At 51.1% G+C, this 17,876-nt stretch overlaps 6 protein-coding genes across 6 annotated transcripts; 4 read left to right on the top strand and 2 right to left on the bottom strand.

Annotated features, from left to right (window-relative positions):
* Positions 1-896: 896 nt before the first annotated feature.
* Positions 897-2,729, top strand: Z519_08413 (uncharacterized protein; the record flags this gene model as incomplete). The annotated part of the gene is made up of 1 exon (XM_016766141.1): positions 897-2,729. The coding sequence occupies one exon, from the start codon at positions 897-899 to the stop codon at positions 2,727-2,729; it is 1,833 nt and encodes a 610-aa protein (XP_016617299.1).
* A 4,924-nt stretch (positions 2,730-7,653) lies between these two features.
* On the top strand, positions 7,654-8,049 carry Z519_08412 (uncharacterized protein; the record flags this gene model as incomplete). Its single annotated transcript, XM_016766140.1, has 1 exon — positions 7,654-8,049. One exon carries the CDS (start codon positions 7,654-7,656, stop codon positions 8,047-8,049), a length of 396 nt encoding a protein of 131 aa, XP_016617298.1.
* Positions 8,050-8,574: 525 nt separating this feature from the next.
* Z519_08411 (S-adenosylmethionine decarboxylase proenzyme) lies at positions 8,575-9,855 on the bottom strand (the record flags this gene model as incomplete). Its single annotated transcript, XM_016766139.1, has 1 exon — positions 8,575-9,855. The coding sequence occupies one exon, from the start codon at positions 9,853-9,855 to the stop codon at positions 8,575-8,577; it is 1,281 nt and encodes a 426-aa protein (XP_016617297.1).
* A 2,173-nt stretch (positions 9,856-12,028) lies between these two features.
* Positions 12,029-12,994, top strand: Z519_08410 (uncharacterized protein; the record flags this gene model as incomplete). The annotated part of the gene is made up of 1 exon (XM_016766138.1): positions 12,029-12,994. The coding sequence occupies one exon, from the start codon at positions 12,029-12,031 to the stop codon at positions 12,992-12,994; it is 966 nt and encodes a 321-aa protein (XP_016617296.1).
* A 1,270-nt stretch (positions 12,995-14,264) lies between these two features.
* On the bottom strand, positions 14,265-14,592 carry Z519_08409 (uncharacterized protein; the record flags this gene model as incomplete). The annotated part of the gene is made up of 2 exons (XM_016766137.1): positions 14,265-14,436; positions 14,459-14,592. The coding sequence occupies 2 exons, from the start codon at positions 14,590-14,592 to the stop codon at positions 14,265-14,267; spliced, it is 306 nt and encodes a 101-aa protein (XP_016617295.1).
* A 2,389-nt stretch (positions 14,593-16,981) lies between these two features.
* Z519_08408 (uncharacterized protein) lies at positions 16,982-17,266 on the top strand (the record flags this gene model as incomplete). The annotated part of the gene is made up of 1 exon (XM_016766136.1): positions 16,982-17,266. One exon carries the CDS (start codon positions 16,982-16,984, stop codon positions 17,264-17,266), a length of 285 nt encoding a protein of 94 aa, XP_016617294.1.
* Positions 17,267-17,876: the final 610 nt, after the last annotated feature.

Here is a 17,876-nt window from a genome sequence, read left to right as displayed (position 1 = left end):
CTGGTTAGTTGGAATCTGCACTTACCAACGGGTTTCTGAATTCTTTCTCCAACCACATCTTTTGCTTCGGAAATTGTCCAGGATTGCAGAAACCTGTGGAAGAAAGTAGTGGTTGAAATCCACCTGTCAGGACCTTCCTTGGCCGTGTACAAAGAGCGAATTGGAGAACCGCGTATAGATACTGGGTATATATATCTCTCTCACTCCAGCCGGGTGGGAGCGTGTCGGGCACAAAAAGGGGCCGTGGCAAAGTAATGGAGAGAGCCAAGCTAGTTCACATGCTCACGGAAACCCTAAACGAAATGACGGAGCATAGTCTGTAGATATTAAAGGTCAGTGGTGCCTCCTATGAAGAAGTATGAGAAAAGTGACAATTCACTTTGCGCCACGTTCTTGCCAACACCGAGCATTCTGCCTCATTGGCTCGATATGAGGAACCAGGATGTGGCGGCAACGGCCGGCGCTGGTTTCTTACTCAGCCTCGCGAGGCTGCCTCTTGCACTGCCAACGCACTCACCGCCAACCCGGAGTTGGGCAAGTGTAAGTCTCTTTTCTTTTGGCACATGTTCTCTTAGCTCTTGCCTCATTCTCTAGCATTATGATTCTTCTTCTCTGAAACAGATTTGCACATACGGATTGCTCCCTTTTTTTGCTTTTTTTCAAATCGTCTTTGCTTTGATTTTGAGCGAGCATCTCTCTCTCTCTCTATATGTACAGACCTCACTCCGCTTCGACAAGAGAAATGTTCAAGAATTCGCAGATATAAATTGGGTCTACAGCACAGAATACACCCTGAGAATTTGCAGAAGTCATCCATCGTCGCGGCTCCGACGTCTGATCGATTTTGTTTCATTTACCTGTGCCAAGATTATTCTTCTATAAGAGGTGGAAAGAAGATGTTGTTAATCAATACCGAAACCCTGAAACTCGAGTCCATCGTCAACCCCTTACCAGGTTCCTATGCCATCCTCTCTCATACCTGGGGGAAAGAAGAGATCAACTTTCAGGAATGGAACTGCATCGAATCCGGAGAAGGTCCTGAGGCAGACAAGCTGAAGACAAAGTCGGGCTTTGCGAAGATCGAAATGACGTGCCGCATAGCAAAGGCCGACGGATTGAAATACGCCTGGGTCGATACCTGTTGCATCGACAAGAGCAGCAGCGCGGAATTGTCGGAAGCTATCAACTCCATGTTCAAATGGTACCGAGACTCGCACATCTGTTATGCCTATCTGTCAGATCTGGAAAAGGCTTCCGATCTGAGTCAACTCCAAGAATGCCGGTGGTTCACCAGAGGCTGGACACTTCAGGAATTGATTGCCCCTCAAAAGGTCCGCTTTTACGACAAGTGGTGGGTCGAAGCTGGCACCAAGTCCAAATTCCAAGAACTGCTGGCAAAGATTACAAGCATCGACTCGGACGTCCTCGTCAACGGCCAAAATCTAGACTTTGTTCCCGTCGGCAGGAAAATGTCTTGGGCGGCTCCCAGAAAGACCAGCCGGGTGGAGGATATCGCGTACTGCCTGCTGGGAATCTTCAACGTCAACATGCCTCTGCTGTACGGAGAAGGGGATAGAGCATTTCTCCGCCTACAGGAGGAAATCCTCAAGGAACACAATGACCTGAGTCTGTTCGCGTGGCAAAACACCTCGGGAAAGTCGCTCTATCGAGGCATCTTTGCAGAATCACCCTCTGAATTCTCAGATTGTGTCGACCTCAAAGCGCCACACGAAAGGCAGAGCCTTGGGAACGAAGTCTCAGTTACCAGCAATGGCTTACGTGCTGAAGGCGTTTTCCTCCCAGGCCAAGACGATTGTTGTATTTTGGATCTAGGCTGCTGTCGCATTGGTCCCAGCTCCGATCCCGAATGGCTGTACGTCCGGCTTCAGAAGGTTGGAGAGACATTTGTCCGGGTCCTTCCGAAATTCATCACTGCGGAGAAATCACGGCTTCTTTGGTGGCAGGGCACTAGGCGAACAGTCTATGTCCGCAAAAGCGTCCACGGCCAGCAGTTGACGGAAGCAAACTACCGCATATCAAGCGTGGCGATGCAGTTTAACAAGTCTCTACGAGGCCAGATAAGGCTCTGCGACGTGCTACCATTGCAAAATTGGGAGCCGGAAACTACCAGGTTCTTTGGATTCGAATCAGTCAACTTTATCGGCATTGTCCCCTTTGTTTTCGAGGCACCCCCTGCGGCCCCTCGACTAAGAGAGCGACTTGTGCTCCTCTGTGGTGTCCATAAGTCTTTTATCCGAAGCTGGAGACTCGACTCGTGGGCAGCGCTTTTCCAAGAATCAGGTATAAACGACGATCTTTCCACGGCCCTGGTGGCGTTGGCCCACGGAGACGACACGAGTCTTCCTGAAGACCACCGGCAGAATGCAATCAAGGACATGCTGTTTGCCAATTTTTCAGACACATATGGCGTCTTGAGGGGTCTCGACAAAAGAAACTCGGTCAGGATTGGGGATCGAGCCAGTCAGACACAGTACATCCTGTCTTTGGAGATGCACGACGTGCCGGTGGGAAACACATGGAGAGCCACAACAGCGACTGTCAATTGCGAGGTGGTGGACGTACCCGTGGAGAAAGTTCGAAGCTCGACGGCGCTGGTGAAATCGACGATCAAGGAAGTCGACTACCCGCTGGTGCCGATCGATGGTATCAAAGCAAGATCCCCTGGAGTGGGTGTACTACAGACTCGATCTCAGACCTGCATATATTGATTTGATCTCTAAGAAGCTCGTAGATAGTTGAATACCATGTTGCGTCGCTGATAGCTCCGCGAGGATAGCTAGAAGTGACAACCTTGAATGTTTTATCCCTTGAGAATATCAGACACCAGCGGCATAACATATTCGTCATAATGTAACAGAGCGCTTCAGGGTTCGGCGTGCACGTGCAACAACGCACAGCGGCCTGTCCAGTAGGTCGGGAATCGAGAATGCGTTTCTGGTTGGCGCTCACAAGACAACACCACCGCCAACACCTAAAGAGGCGGCGGCTAGGACAACGCACGCCTAGCACGCGGCGGCATCGAGGAGGAGGACAGGACTGACAAAACACCCAGGAACTAGGTAGACAGCACCAAAAGGCCGTAGAATTCATGATTTTTTGCTCAAACTGTAAAGAATGGCACTCTGCCAGGACTGTAAACCGTTCCGCACTTCCCCTACCAGCCCATTTTGGTTTGACAGGTGACTAGACAACTCTCCCCCTGCTGCCACTCTACTAGCCCAGCACAGCACAGCCACTTTGCCTTGTTACATTACCAAATCATTGCCCGACAGAATCGACCTTGGAGCTAGAAAACTCCAGCCATGCTTGCGACAGTCTCCAGAGTCTTTGCGTTTCTCTCTCCAAACAGTCTTCGCTTACCATCCAAATCCTTATCATAACACCGGAGCGATTCAGCATACAGCCATTTTTGGCAGTAGTCCTCCCCTAACCAGGGCCGTAGTTAATGTATCATGATGCATAGCCCCATAAGCTTTTTCATCACAATTATAGGACTCCTCATGTAGCTTGATAGCCTCTTCAAGCTAGCCGTTTCTGAGATACAGGCTGACGATATTACCATTTACCCGGAGGGTTTTCGGGTTGTCTTTTTCCAGTTGTTTCTCCCTTCCATGGAGAGCTCGTTGCAGTAAATGAAGCGCCTCATTATATCGCCGACGGTGCGCGTGAAAGATGCCAATATTCATGACTATTTCAAGAGTGGGGGGGTCTTCCTCTCCCAGAGCTGTCTCCTTTTTCCTTAAATACGTCTTGGAAGACGTCGAGCGCCTTTTCATACTCTTTCTGTTCTTTGTAAATCACCGCAATGTTATTCAAAGTAGCGAGAGTTCTCTCATCTCCTTCGCCAAATTTCTCCCTCACTTGAGAGAGTGATGTTTCGTACCACTTTAAAGCCTGATCCCACGAACCGAGTTTCATACCGAGACTATTAGCTATCCAGTTCATTAATTCATATCGCACACCTAGATGAGTGACTATTTCGGCATGGAGAGTTTGGAACTTGGCCAATGCCTTGTGCAACTAGTCTTTATTGAGCATGGCTGTCAAAATGCCGTCACGGCATTCAAAACTTGATAGTGCGGATAGTTGTGCCGCTGGATTGAGTCCTTTCTTAAATCAGCGAATGCCTGATTGTGTAGGCCGAACCGATCGCAGAAGTCTCCGAAAATGAAGAGTGCCTTGGTATATGTCGTGGGCTAGATGGAGTCATCGAGATGCTCCTCGCAACTATTGACATACGATAGTAGTTGCCGATAAATAAGCCAGCTGTTATACACAGACTGAGAGTGGATCTATCTGCTTGATTGTGTCTTGCCCCTCTGCCTGTTCAGAGAGATTCTGCCTGTTTATATACACTTTGGCCTGTAATATGAAGGCTATTCCTGAAACCTCCTATTCTATTGCCATGCTGTCGCAGGTCAGTGAGAAAAACGGTGTTGAGGTAAGTGCCGCAATTGGTGTGACAGCTAGCGTCTCAGTTGGTTTGCCACAGCGGCTATCTTGCAAACTTGTCAACAGCTCTGATTGGGCAAGGGCTTGAAAAGATCAGACAGGAGTCAGTATACATCACTGCATTCATTCGCTTGGGATATGGCAACAATGCTCACGCTCCAAGGTAGATGGGTCAGGTGGCGACCCACGGAGACCTGACAAATTCCCCTCCTCATCGAATCGGCCAAAGGGCTGATGGGGAGTTGGATTTTAGGTATGCCTCGAAACTTATTAAAGACCTTGACACTGACGCTCACTTGGAACAGTAGCAGCTGTGATGAATCCGTCCTCCTTATGCTAGACAGCAGCTAGTTGAGGAGGATGGGAAATCGAGGGAAAAGGTATTAGGGGAGGATGATGTGATTTGATTTGATTTGGACAACCGGACACCTGGGCTGATCCGAGCGCGGTCGATTCGGCGTTTCCTAGAGCGTTCGCTGCATATACGGGGCAAGAGGCTTGCGCATTTTCTGATCTTCATTTTTCATGGCTTGCTCGGTTGTTCAAAATGCTCGCAACTCCCGAGTCTCTGATTTTCTATGTTTCTGCGTTCTTACCCATTGAGGTTAGCCAATGGGAAGGTTCATGGCCATGCATTCGTCCTCTGTGATTCTTTGTCGCCGGTGCAGCTAGTGAGATCATTGCGTTCTTTGTTTCTTTAACTCTAATGACAACGACTACTCAAACTCCTGCCATTCTAGTATGGACAGACTCAGGTTGTCCGAGAAAATGGAAGTTGGACGTATGGAACCCACTGGGGTCGTGAAAAAGTTGGTGCATTGAAAAGGGCTATTGGAGGTAGCAAGAAGTTTTATATACGTGACAGGTCGCAGAAGTGCCAAGACCAAGTACACTGAGCCTAATCAGGCTAGTACAATATTATAGAGTACTGATTTATTGGCTGCCTGCAAAGGCTGGCAATACCCAAATCTCAGCCTTGTTCCTCGTTAGGCTGTATCCTGAGAATCCCCTATGACTCGGTACAGCCCCTGGACGACAAACATCTGTGCTTACAATGTCGAGCGTCGCCATATCTCGTGTTCTAGTTTTCTTCAGTCGGCTCGTTCAACTCGGGTCTTACAAGTCACACTCTCTCGGTCGTTTTCTTCACGCCAAACCATCCAAATTGCTAGTCAACCTTCCCGTCACGGTACGATGTCGCTGCTGGGTAGCTCAACGTCGAGCCAGTATTGCTCAGCTGGCACCTTACTGAAAGTCTTCCTTCACGGTAATAGCGACGACGTAAGGCGCCATCTCAAAGCGTCCAGTGGTGTGGATGTGGAATTAATGGGTACTGTTGACAGCGGAACGCCACTGTGGCAAACCAACCAATCCACCAATGCTTCAACCGAGGCCTCTCTATAACAGCCTCGGTGCCACCGTCGGTCGATAACGAGGACTGGACAGATCTGACCAGGTCCAGATCTATTCAGCGGACGGCTTGTTGCTACAGTGAAAATAGTATATAGATAGCCAGGGTCTCTCTGAAGTAGGCAGGCAGGACACAATCAAGCAGATAGATCCACTCTCACTCTCTGTACAACAGGTACGGCTATCCGGGGACAGCTCTTCGTCACGCGGCGTCCCACGGCACAAAGGAAATCGTCTCGGTTCTACTGGAGCACCGCGCCGATATCAACATCTTGTCGAAAGATAACAAATCCGCCATCGACCTGGCCTGCGAGGCGGGATAATGGGACAATTTCGACCTTCTGTGTCGCGAGCCGGATGAGAGGGTTCGAAGATCCCGTACCGATGCCAAGGAGTAACGAAGACGGGTGCCTTGCCCATATCCCTCTCAATTAGTGATGGAATCGCGGAATCACTGGAACTCATACATGCGTGGTGTGACGCTAAAGGACTTCGAAGACGCCGTACAGCGCGCTAGACAACTCAGGCTACAAGTCAGACTACGCGATGTGATCCTTTATGAAGATAAAATCCTCATCTGGTTGGTGAGTTATCCCCCCCGGATGACGACGAGAATATGTGACTTCAGTCATATTTTAGGTTTCTTCTAGGATGTAGGTGCAGTTTCGGCTTCATTGTTAAATCAAACCACGCAGAGACAGTGATCGCGTATATTACGTACTGACTGTCTCAATGCCTGCAATGTTATCGGCACTGTTGCAGCCGCCCTATGTCTGTGTATTGTGGCCGCCACTGCTGAGGAGGGTAGGTCGTGGACGTGAGTCTTGCAGACAGGCCGAGCCGATTGGTCAAGGTCGTCGAAAGCTCCAACAGGCGGGCTGCATTTTGTGCTCTGAGCTATCGCTGGGGAAAGGATCCCGTGGTGCTATGTGCAGAAACCATTCTGCTGTTTCACAAGGGTATCCCGGTATCGATTGTTTCAGAAACAGATTCAAGACGCAGTTCTCGCAGCGAAGAGGCTGGGGATCCGGTATCTCTGGGTTGACTATCTGGTAAGTCTATGCGCTTCTCGATAGGCAAATGCCCCAGCTCACCATTGTGCCAGTGTATAGTCCTGGGCAAAGGAGGGGATTAGGACGAGGAAGCTCCAAAAATGGCTTCGATATATGAGAATACGACTCTGACCTTTGCCGTGGTCGACGTCCACCCAATGTTTGCACTACGAAACCAATGAATAACGACGAGAAACCCCAACAGCAGCTCACTGTACACCCTTGGACGGGCATTTCAAGAGGCTCCTATGTCTCGCCGAGTCGTCGAAGTGAAGTGCTCCGAACTCCTTTGGAGCGCCTGGAAGGCACCACGTCTGAAACGCAGCCTGCAACCGCACGCTCGAGTCAGTTCGGCTTCTACTACGCAGACCGCCAGACGCAGAAGAACTACGTTTTCCGGCATGTTGACCCTGATAGTGGTGGCGGGGCAGTCGAGCTCTCTCCAGCCGATAGGGTAAAAGTCTAGTGCCGCCGGAGGAAGGTGCTCGTCGAAGAATACTTGGCAAAAGGCTTCACATACGAGAGGGATAAGATCGTCACATCGGCCGGTATTGAGGACAAAATGGCAAGTTGTTTAACGACACCTGCTTGATGGGGATCTGGAAGAAAGATATTGTCCCCTCACTCATCTGGCACGTCAGAAATCCATCGCGTAACAGGCCAGCTGGCTTCATCGCGACTACTTGGAGCTGGTACTCCGTCAGCAGCCCATTCTCGTATGGATGTTGAGATCCTTCAGCGACAATCCGGACGAGCTACGCGAGGCGTTGATCAGCGAGTCCTTCCGCACCGAAGCCCAGGTGCAGGAGGTCACCATGGAGCAGAGGCAAAGCTAGTCGAAGACTTGGCTCGAGGAGACCTCGCCGACGTCCTACACAACAGCCACGCTCCTAGCCATGTCTATGTCTGGGAACCGTACTTCCCAGACCTGCACAGCGATCCTGGCTCACCTGGGTACAAGGAGGTTCGGTGTCTCATTCTCGGTAACGGAGGATATTCAAGGCGCAACATGTTTTGCTACACGGCATTGGTGCTCGAGGCTACTGGTCAAGAGGACGAGTATTGGCGCGTGGGCTTGTGCTCCATCAATCCTAGGCAGATATGCGATAACTAGCATTGTGAGCGCCGCAAGCGGCTTATTCGAGTCCCGCAGCAATGTTGGAAGCATACTGATTGCATGGTCCGCGTCCCCACAATCAGCATCGTCTGAATGCACGATGACTTTAAAAGAGGAGATATGCCTGAGCCTCCTAAACCACTGCATTTAGAGACAAAATCCACGTCGTTAGAATAATCTAACGATTCTTCAATCTTTAAACTCCTGACAACGACAAGACCTCGGTCTTTTACTGTATAGAAAACTAAGTGCCCATAGAGAGGCGTGGTTTCTGATCGAAATGAAAGTGAGACAAATACCGAAGAATTGGACAAATGCCGTATTTCAATTGAGGCCTGTTGTTAGCTAATACTGGATTCAAAGGAGTGGAAGTAATGCATGGAAATCATAAAAGCCGTCATAACTATTAGAGCATTGGTGTACTTTTGGGCACGTCAGCCTCCCTCCTAGCAGCTCCTTGCTTCTGATGACAATAAGCAAGTGTGCGCCCCGTGATCATCGTCCACAGCGCGACCACAATCCTTACTCCCCAATTCGCGGGGCGCCACCTTTCCAGTCATGGCGCTCATAGTATCGGAAGACCAAGTCGTACCCGTCGAGGTCGTGAACGATACGATCGACGCGACGGTACCCTTTGATGGCATCCATCTTAGTATTGCGACGAGCAGCCTGTCGCTCCAAGATCCTAATTTGAGCCAGCTCGTCATGGTCAGCATAGGCCTTTTCCTCGAGAGCAGAGGTAGCTTCGAAAAGAGTGACAGTAAATCGGCCAGGCTTGAAGATGTCCACGACATGCTGAATGATGTCAGCGGTCTCACGACCCTTCTGGCCGCAAGGGACATTAGTCTCGAATGATGCATAAGAGCAGATTGGTTCTGGAGTCACATGAACAGTGAAGTAATGGGTTCCTTTCTGTCCGTTAGGAGCCGGTATAACGCCATTGGCCGAAAATCCGCATGGAGTAAAAAGATACGCATCGACTCGAGCATCTGGATACTTGTCTGCCGGATAGACATTGGACAGGCCGCACGACTCGGACACCACAGTCCCAAGGGCATGTCCTTCGGTGGTGAGTTCAGAAGGAAAGGCCTCTTCTTTGATGGAAACGTCGCTGTCGTCCGACGAGGCATTGCTGAAGACATCGACGTAATCGTCTCGCCCTCTTTGAGATCCTCTCCACTGATCTTCTGCGACCGCACTCGCATGGTCGAGGTAGAATTGACGAGCATTCTCCTCGTCCAAATCAGTCATGAGGATCTCGAGAGTTTCATCTTCACCTTCGCGCACCTTCGAGCCACGGTCGACCACCAGCGGCGAGGGTAAATCCAATACTTTGGTCTCGGTTCCTGGACTACCCATGCTCTGTGGGCTTGCTGGTGGCGTCAACATGGTGTAAGGCTCAGTTAGGTACAGATACCAATGCTCGCCGTTCATCTTGCCGATCATGTACGCGCTTCCCCCGATAAAGAGTTTATCAAGAGTGTACACTTCATCGCGCCAGCTGCGATGTGGTCCACGTTGGCGGTCAGGGAATAAGTAGTTCTTGCGACTGTAGAAGACGCGGTATGGAGCGGCTGCAACGGCAATGCCGTTAGATGGTGGAGCAGTCGCACGCGGAAAGCCCCCAAAGAGGACCGCGATCTCGAGAATACGTGGCAGACCGCAAAGCAAGGTGGTTGTACCACAAGTCTTTAGGATAAGTTTGTGGGGGAAGACAAACATGCTCGACTCAGAGAGCAGATAAGCATCAACATCTTCGGATTCGACAATGGATAACACTTTGCAATTGACCAGATCAAGCATTGTCTTCCAGACTTCCGCCGGTACCGCCTTGAGTCCGGTGGGCTCCGAGCACCCATGGAGGGCGTCTGGCGAGGGACTGAACCATACTTCTAAAAGTTTCTCGGGACCTTGAAAGTTGTCAGTTTTAGGCCAATAACGGCGAACAAGAATGACTTGCCTTCGAAAGCATTGCTCGAGTCAAGATCTAGCGCAACTTCACGATTGATAGTCACTGATGGAGTGTGACTAAAACTCGACGGTGAAGTTGTGTAATTCTTGGGGATCCCAATGTGTACCATATCCTTGTTGAAGGTGCGGACAAAGTCCTCTCGGTTGTTGGTAACTGTGAAGTGTTGTGGGCAAGAAGGTGAAAGAACACTGATCTGACGATTCAGTGAAGCACTATCTGCCACCCAGACGAACAATGCGGTGTCCGCCTGAGAAGAGAAGGCCCACTATGCGGTGGGAGAATTGGAGGCTGGCTTTTGCCAGCAGCAGTGTGTGATGCGGTCTGAAATCCCTTCTGAGGGGTCGTTATGGAGGCCTGGTGGAGGAGAGGAGGAAGAAGATTTCCTGCACGAACGGAATTGTGGGCAGTGTTTGGAGACTCTTTCTGGTCAAACTTTGATACACGTCAAGTACCGCGAGAGATGGGTGTTCCTTCAAGAGGCTCTGTTCGAAAGGGCAATAAATGTGAGGTTTTCGTTCTGATCCCGCAAGTAGCAGGTGTTATCGGGGCCTGCTTGTCGAGTTAGCACAATGTTGGTCCATGGGGGCAGAAGTGAGACGCACTTTGCTGGCTTGGATAGGAAGCGAAGCAAATCCTTGCGGCTCATAGAGATGCTACTAGAATTCGCTGGCGGAAAAGACGGCCGTCACAGCCTGAGCATCGAGTGATCCGCTGAACTGGTCAAGTTCGCCAGAGCTGCGTTTGTGGTGGTGAAAATGGTGGGCGGGCTGTGGGATAAAAATGCCTCAGTGGAAATTTTCTGACCGCTCAATAGATAGTGTGACTGCGACTGCGACTGAGACGACTGATCAATTGACACGGGCAGATGAGAATGGTGAGTCCAGCAATGTAAAAATCCGGGCTTTCAGAGGAGATGAATGGAAGAGGGCGTGGTGGAGGATCAAGAAGAGGCGAATTTGTGTGTTGGCTGTTGATGTTCGCACCAGAAAAAGAAGCAGCAGCTTTGTGTGTGTGTGTGCGTGACGGCGCTGATGAGTGAGTGCGTGAGTGGACACTGCAGACACCGCCAGATGGAAATTTCCGGCGCGGAGATGAAGCCCAGTGGCCAGTGAGGAGCCCAGGGACCCCGCCGCCTCGGCACCGATGACGAAAGGCCCCGGGCGCTGTGAAAATCCTGATTAGCGCTAGGCCGGTAGACTAGGGGGAGGGGGGAGGGAGGATGGAGGGGCGAAGAACGAGGGGCACCACAGCTGCACTCACTCACATCAGCGCTGGCACCAGCTGGAACTCTCAGAAGAGCCAATATGAGTGGTTGAAACAGAGTACACATGGTTACTCAAGGCGAGGAATTCGCTGAGAGACAATGAATGCGTCTGGGCAAGCTGCATGAGCTACAACTATTACTCCTTGCCTCGTCCTGCCTCGTCCTTGGTGCAAGCACGTGCTCTATCAAACTTAAAGTGCAAATGGCTTGACGAACTCTACTACTAGTAGTACAAAGCAAGTCATGCCCAATGACGGAGATATATCTAGCCGTCTCTGAAGAGAAATCACATGATATAAGTCATCATTGTTGATGGAATCGGGATCGTCTGCATTCTGAGCATCCTCCATCTCACCCATGAAGCTGCGGAAATAAAACGTTGAAGCCCTCCAATGCCCATTTTCTGGTGCCTGGACCGCTTAACGCCACCCCCGCCATGTTTGCACGCTGGCGGCTTGGGCCCCTAGGCCTAGGGCCACTAGGCTCCCAGGCTCCCCGAGGCTCTCCGAGGTTCCCAAACTGGCAGCTCGTCAGGCTGGACCGACCGCCCAATCGCGCCCACCAAGGCTGAACTTAACAACGCCGCCACCCGGCAATCTCCGCCTGCTTAACAATCCTTTGTCGCATCGTGCACTGCACCAACTGCGTCAATCGCGTTTTATTTTTCAATTCCCTGTCCCTCCCTGCCCTGACCTCGAGCATGATGTTTTGACAGTCATCTCTTCACTTCGACGTCAGCCATGGGTCTCGAGAACATTAAGCATGTCGTGCTCATCCTGTCTGGCAAGGGCGGTGTCGGAAAATCCAGTGTCACTCTCCAACTCGCCCTGTCCCTCACGCAGCAAGGTCACAATGTCGGAATCCTTGATATTGATCTTACCGGGCCCAGTATCCCTCGCCTCCTCAATCTAGAAGACAAGAAAGTGACCCAGGCCCCTGGCGGTTGGCTGCCGGTCGAGGTACACGATGCAAGAGAAGCTACAGACAATGACACCCACAAAAGAGGCTCTCTGCATGCCTTGTCCCTAGCATTCCTCCTTCCTTCCCGCTCTTCGGCTGTGATCTGGCGTGGACCGAAGAAGACTGCAATGATAAGACAGTTCGTGTCAGATGTCCTGTGGCCACCGAACACAGACTACCTTCTCATTGATACTCCACCCGGCACAAGTGACGAGCACATTGCTATCGTGGAGGAACTACATAAACTTGCTGCCGATGTCCAGCCCGTGACGGCTTCCAATGGCAATGGCTTGGCGCTCGAGATTGATGGCAGACCAAAGCTCTCCGGGGCAGTAGTTGTCACGACTCCACAAGCCATCGCGACAGCTGATGTGCGCAAAGAGTTGAATTTCTGCGTCAAGACTCAAATAACAGTGCTTGGTGTCATCGAAAACATGGCAGGATACATGTGCCCTTGCTGTGGCGAGATAAGCAATGTTTTTAGCAAAGGCGGAGGCCAGATCATGGCGAGCGAGGCCAATGTTCCCTTTCTCGGCTCGGTCCCCATCGATACTGGCTTCGGGGCTCTGGTCGAGGGCGTGAAAGATCTGCCAAATGCGACGAATGGCGATCCAGCAACAAACGGGCATGGCCCTGAGAAGTCAGCAGAATTGGTCGAGAGATACAAAAGCTGCGGATTGAGTCCCATTTTTGCAGATTTCGCCGCAAGGATAGATCAGAGAATACGCAACCCGCCAGACTCATAAACAACAGCGTTCGCTCACCTCATCATTGGACACATATCACGGTCCAGATAAGTCGCGTCGTGACTGGGAACGGTTCGTTCCGCAACCCATTTGGTTATAGCTAAGGGCTAGCGACATGACTCGAAATCCGGCAAGTCAACTATCTTCTTCTGCACATTCGGCGGGGTCCATGCAAAGGCGGTGACTCGCGGTTCCCCAAGTCTTTGGACTAGCTGCGGGCTTTGTTTGAAACATTTACGTTGTTATGGGCCAATAACTTTAGTCCTCCGACTCTCGAGCTGAAGCGCTGCTTGGGACATCGCTCCAAATGCCCCGTGTGTCCCGCAACTGTGAGATGCAACGTCTCCACTTCTCTGCTTGCTATATTAAAAGAACGCGCCCACAATGAGGCGCGAATGCAGTGTCCCACTAAAGATGAGTATTCATGACCTAGAAGTCACAGTGCAACCATCCGCAGATGTCGCCTCCCCTGCCAGTCGCATCGACGAATTGATCCGCGCAAACAGAGAACTGCACGAAGGGTGTGCTTGAGCTCAAAGACTTGCTCCAGGACTCTGCCCGTTGTGCCTCTTACCATGGCTTGCCTCAATTGGTCTTGCCCCCAATACAACTTACAACCTAAACTTTACCGTCGAACGTTTCCTCATGCATCGAGGGCTCCTAAAAGGATAGGAGCGAAAAGAAGGTCGCTGTATTGCTCTATATGTCTCGGTCAAAGTCAGATTTCAGTGAAGAGAATGCAGCAGTACGTCAGAGACACTGGCGTTCCGGTTATCAATTTTTTGTTCCGTACGGAATGTACAAGAGTGTTGCCCACGGGCGCCGCAGACCAAGCTCGTGGCTGATTTTCTCGATCGGATGACCAAGAACTCCAAAGAGATGGAATTTGTTGCGCTTTAAGCTTGAACGGCAGTCATCCGTACAGTATTTGTCAAACTCTGTGAAGGGTTTGCTTTTGCAGACGAAGCCGCAGCGCAAGATTGGATTATGCAACGGGCCGTCTCCGACGCCCAAAGAGCGTTCTGATCCACCCATTTGATGTCCATCAGGTTAGGACTGGGGGTGGCCCGAGAATCGAGGAGAGCAGATTCATCGACTTCAAGCTTAGGGGCTTGTGGGAGTCCAGTGATGATGCATCTGCTTGAGAGGTCGGATTGCCCTGTCGTCGCTGTATCTGGCTCGCGTTTGGAGTAATACTCAGCGACCCGAGTTTAGGTTGATAATCAAGCATTGGAGAGGTCGTCGACGCTCGAGCTTAGTGGCTGTATATTTACTCCTGTGGACGGCAGAAGGCGCCGTTCTTGGGCATAGGCATGTTGGTCGAAGACTTTCCTCCTAGTTTTGCTTGCGCGGGTGTCCCCTTGCCGGCCTGTTCTGGTGCGGTAGTCTCGACGTCGACGATTTCGGTCTTCCCGCTGAAGGCGTGCGCGGTGAGCAGCTCCCTGGGGGGCACCGTTGGCGCACTGGAATACGCTGCCCCAAGACACATCCCACACGGTCGTCGACCCGGCGCCACCTGCTCCGCTGGTCTGGTCGAGGACGGCCGATCCGAGCGACAGCAGTTTCGCGACGTCCTTGAGCTGGCCCAGCTTGGGCATGAGATCTAGGCAGATCTTTCCCCGAAGGCACGCGTCACCCATCACTTGGAACCCATCGTGCGCGCTGGCAAGGTGCACAATCAACGGTACCAATGCACACCATTCGGTGATGATATGGGGGAGGGCGGGGAGGGAGAGATAGCTGGTGTTGCCGATGGTACTTATCTTTGCAGAAGCATTCTTTGCTTCGACTCACCAGATAATTCACAGTGCTTCTGGAGGAGGGGAGGGTGACCAGAAGCTGCCTAGACTGCATGCCAAGGCTGTGCTGAGTCGATGGTTGCCTACCTTGATCATACCTGGAGAAGAGAGATGTAATTCGTATCTCGGCTGCGTCTGAATGAGGCAAGTGTTGGACGGCGGAAGGAGGCAGTTCCCATGCCAAAGTTTTGGAGAAACGGCCTGCGGCCCGGGCAGCCTTCCCTCCCCCCAAGCTTTGGATCACCCGGCTGGTGCTATTCCTACAGCCCCATCTCAAAGACCCACTGTTACTTACTACTCTCGCTACCACGTACCTATTACTCACACAAGATCTATTGTTGCTCAAAATAAGGGTAAGCAGCAAACTTCATGTATGTGGCACGCGATAAGACCTGCGCAGTCGGACCTTAACCGTCCAGACTAAGTGACAGGTATCATCACACATAAGAACACGATTTGCCCGTAGGGTCCTCGGTAAACCCCCCTCTTCAGTGCCTGTGGCAGGACAAGAAGACCAAAACCTGTCCATCTCATGTGCGATTTAATGTCTACGTAAAGCATACCGCTTCTCGGATTGAAAAAACCGTACTGGGATGGTCAAAGCCTTGACTCAGTTCCCCTTGTTTTCTCCGCACAACTCAGTTCCCAGGGTAGCCACGGGTACGAGGGAAGACGTCAAGAATACGACGTCCTGCCGTTGTATAGTCCTGCAGGTTTTACGTCTTGGAATGGCACACTGCGTGCGCGGCTATGCCGTCTCTAGATTGACAGTATTACTGTCTAAAGGTGATTGGAAGTTGGACAGGCGTTGTGCGACGCGGGGTTACCAAAATCATCTCGAGTGGATATTTGACTTAGGGATAAATATCTCTTCACCTTCCTCAGCCTCACGAGCCTGACTCAAAGATCAAATCCCACTGCGTCCGAATTTGGTTATACCCACCTCTGGTTACTCCGCCTTCGTTCTCAGCCCTCGTCGCAGGCGGCCTTCTCAAGGATAGTGGTTAACTTGGCAAAGGTAACCAATCCGCTCGTCTCAGGCATTGCAGAAGCTACTTTGGCCTTGGCGAACGTGAGTTTTGACTTCTCATTGATCAAGGTTAGCCATCATTCTTGAATCTTCTATTCCCGTTGCACATCGGATGACTATCATAGGCGAACGCGCCGGTCGAGTTTGAGGGAGTCGCTCATGCCCTAAGCACTGTCCGTCGTGGTGTTTCAGAATCTGGATCCACTCATATAACTGCCAGAAAGCTTGGCACCTTTTTCGAGGCAGTCGTTGCACCATCATCAGGACTATACGAAGCATATGGACGGAGGGTTTCGGGGATCTGCCGCCACTATGGCGAGAATGAACGAAGTTTTGAAAGAATAGGTCTATTCGCCGACTTCACTGGTCCAGACGTGACCTCAATATGGTCGGCTGCTACATCCGGCAAGGCTGCAAATTCCATGGCATGTCTTCTGTGCGCATCCCAGCCTAGGGAAGATTCTGGTTGAAAACCAACCTCGGTATCTAGGGCGAGATTTTGGAAACTAGCGGAGGCTATTTCGATATGGGAGGAAATTATCAATATTCGCAAAAGTCTCTGACAGGGGCGGCGAAAGAAGAGACGTTTCATATGGCAACTATTCTCGCCTCTCAAGTATCGTTAATAAGGGATCAGCTTGCAGAGTGGGACAACAACGCCAGAGCATGGCTTGGGTTCGCTGATCGAACTCACAACTAGCAGCAAACCGAGCCCAAGCTCGTCGTCGATGAGATCCAACGACCCATTGCGACAAAATCGTCCCTTTGTGAAAGCGTCATTGATGCATGGACGGTTGCTCTTCGCGGGATGGAAGAATTGCTCAAAGGGGTTTCTCAAGGCGTTTCCCATTCTGGGTTGATACAGGCACCGTCAAGTTGGCATCTTTACCCTGGTCTCAGTGTAAGAATGTTTCATGGGCTCCCCAGAGGTGCATGCGCAACTGACTGACTCATCAACAACGGGTCGAGGGTGGTGCTCCTATCTTGCAGAAGGATGAGCTGTTCCCATATGGAACTACTCGCAACCTGAACTTGCAGGGTAACCCAAACACGAATAAGCGTGGCATTTACTGGTCTCTGTCACTTTCACATATGATGTAAGTATGCCGCCGACTAGGCCAACAATGGTCAACTAATTTTTCCGAGGAAGATTTTACAATGCACCTGTCCAGACTGAGCGCAGCTATGCCACGGATTCATGAAGGATATCTTTCACTCAACTATTACACGCCGCGCTTGGTTCAACCAGCAGCCAATGGATCATCAAGTCCTTCACTGCTTGACACCGTTTGCATCATGCAGGCAATCGTGAAAGGCTTTGAGGGCAATGCTCTAGCTTGGATGCGTATGCTTGACTTTGCTGCTACGGACCTGCTGGACTCAAGTGATGCTGCGAGGCTTCTGGATTTGAAGCTGTATAGGCTTAGCCAAGAGAGATATTGATAGGGTCGCGACATCGCCACTGTGGCCTGCTTATTGTAGCTGGCGTCAACAAGCGCCCAGAAATATCCTACAAAAAAAACGACCATGTCGTCGAGCTGTAGATAGGGCTGCTCTCTGAGTAGATCAAGTAGTGATAACGTATCAGAAGTGATGGCTCTACGTCATCAGCCTCGGCCGTTGTAAAGTGCGGTCGTACAGCCATAGCGATGAAGATTGGCTCGTAGGGTCCTAATGGTTCGACTGCTGGACTTTGCCCTGTTTGCCATGGCCTCGTCTTTAAGTGATCCATCGATGATCATATGCCGAAGCATTTCATGTTGGGAAGGTGCAACGTTGGGTGCCATTCTATGGGTTCAACCCATAGGCATTCAGGAACGGTGCCGCTACACAGAGGGAGGCACATGCCCATATCGCCGCATTGTTGCCGGGTGTACTAAGAACACGTGTCTTTCGCAGGCGAGCGGTTTTCTCGAATCTTCTGTGCTGCGAGAAGTCCCGCGGTACGCTATCCTGTCGCATACTTGGGACGAGGAGGAAATTACCCTTCAGGACATGGAAGGAACGCATCCAGCGAACAAGAAGGGATATGAAAAGGTCAAAAGCTGTTTCT

This window comes from Cladophialophora bantiana, assembly GCF_000835475.1.
Source record: "Cladophialophora bantiana CBS 173.52 unplaced genomic scaffold supercont1.13, whole genome shotgun sequence".
NCBI classification, from domain to species: domain Eukaryota; kingdom Fungi; phylum Ascomycota; class Eurotiomycetes; order Chaetothyriales; family Herpotrichiellaceae; genus Cladophialophora; species Cladophialophora bantiana.
This window is presented reverse-complemented; position numbering and strand designations above follow the sequence as displayed.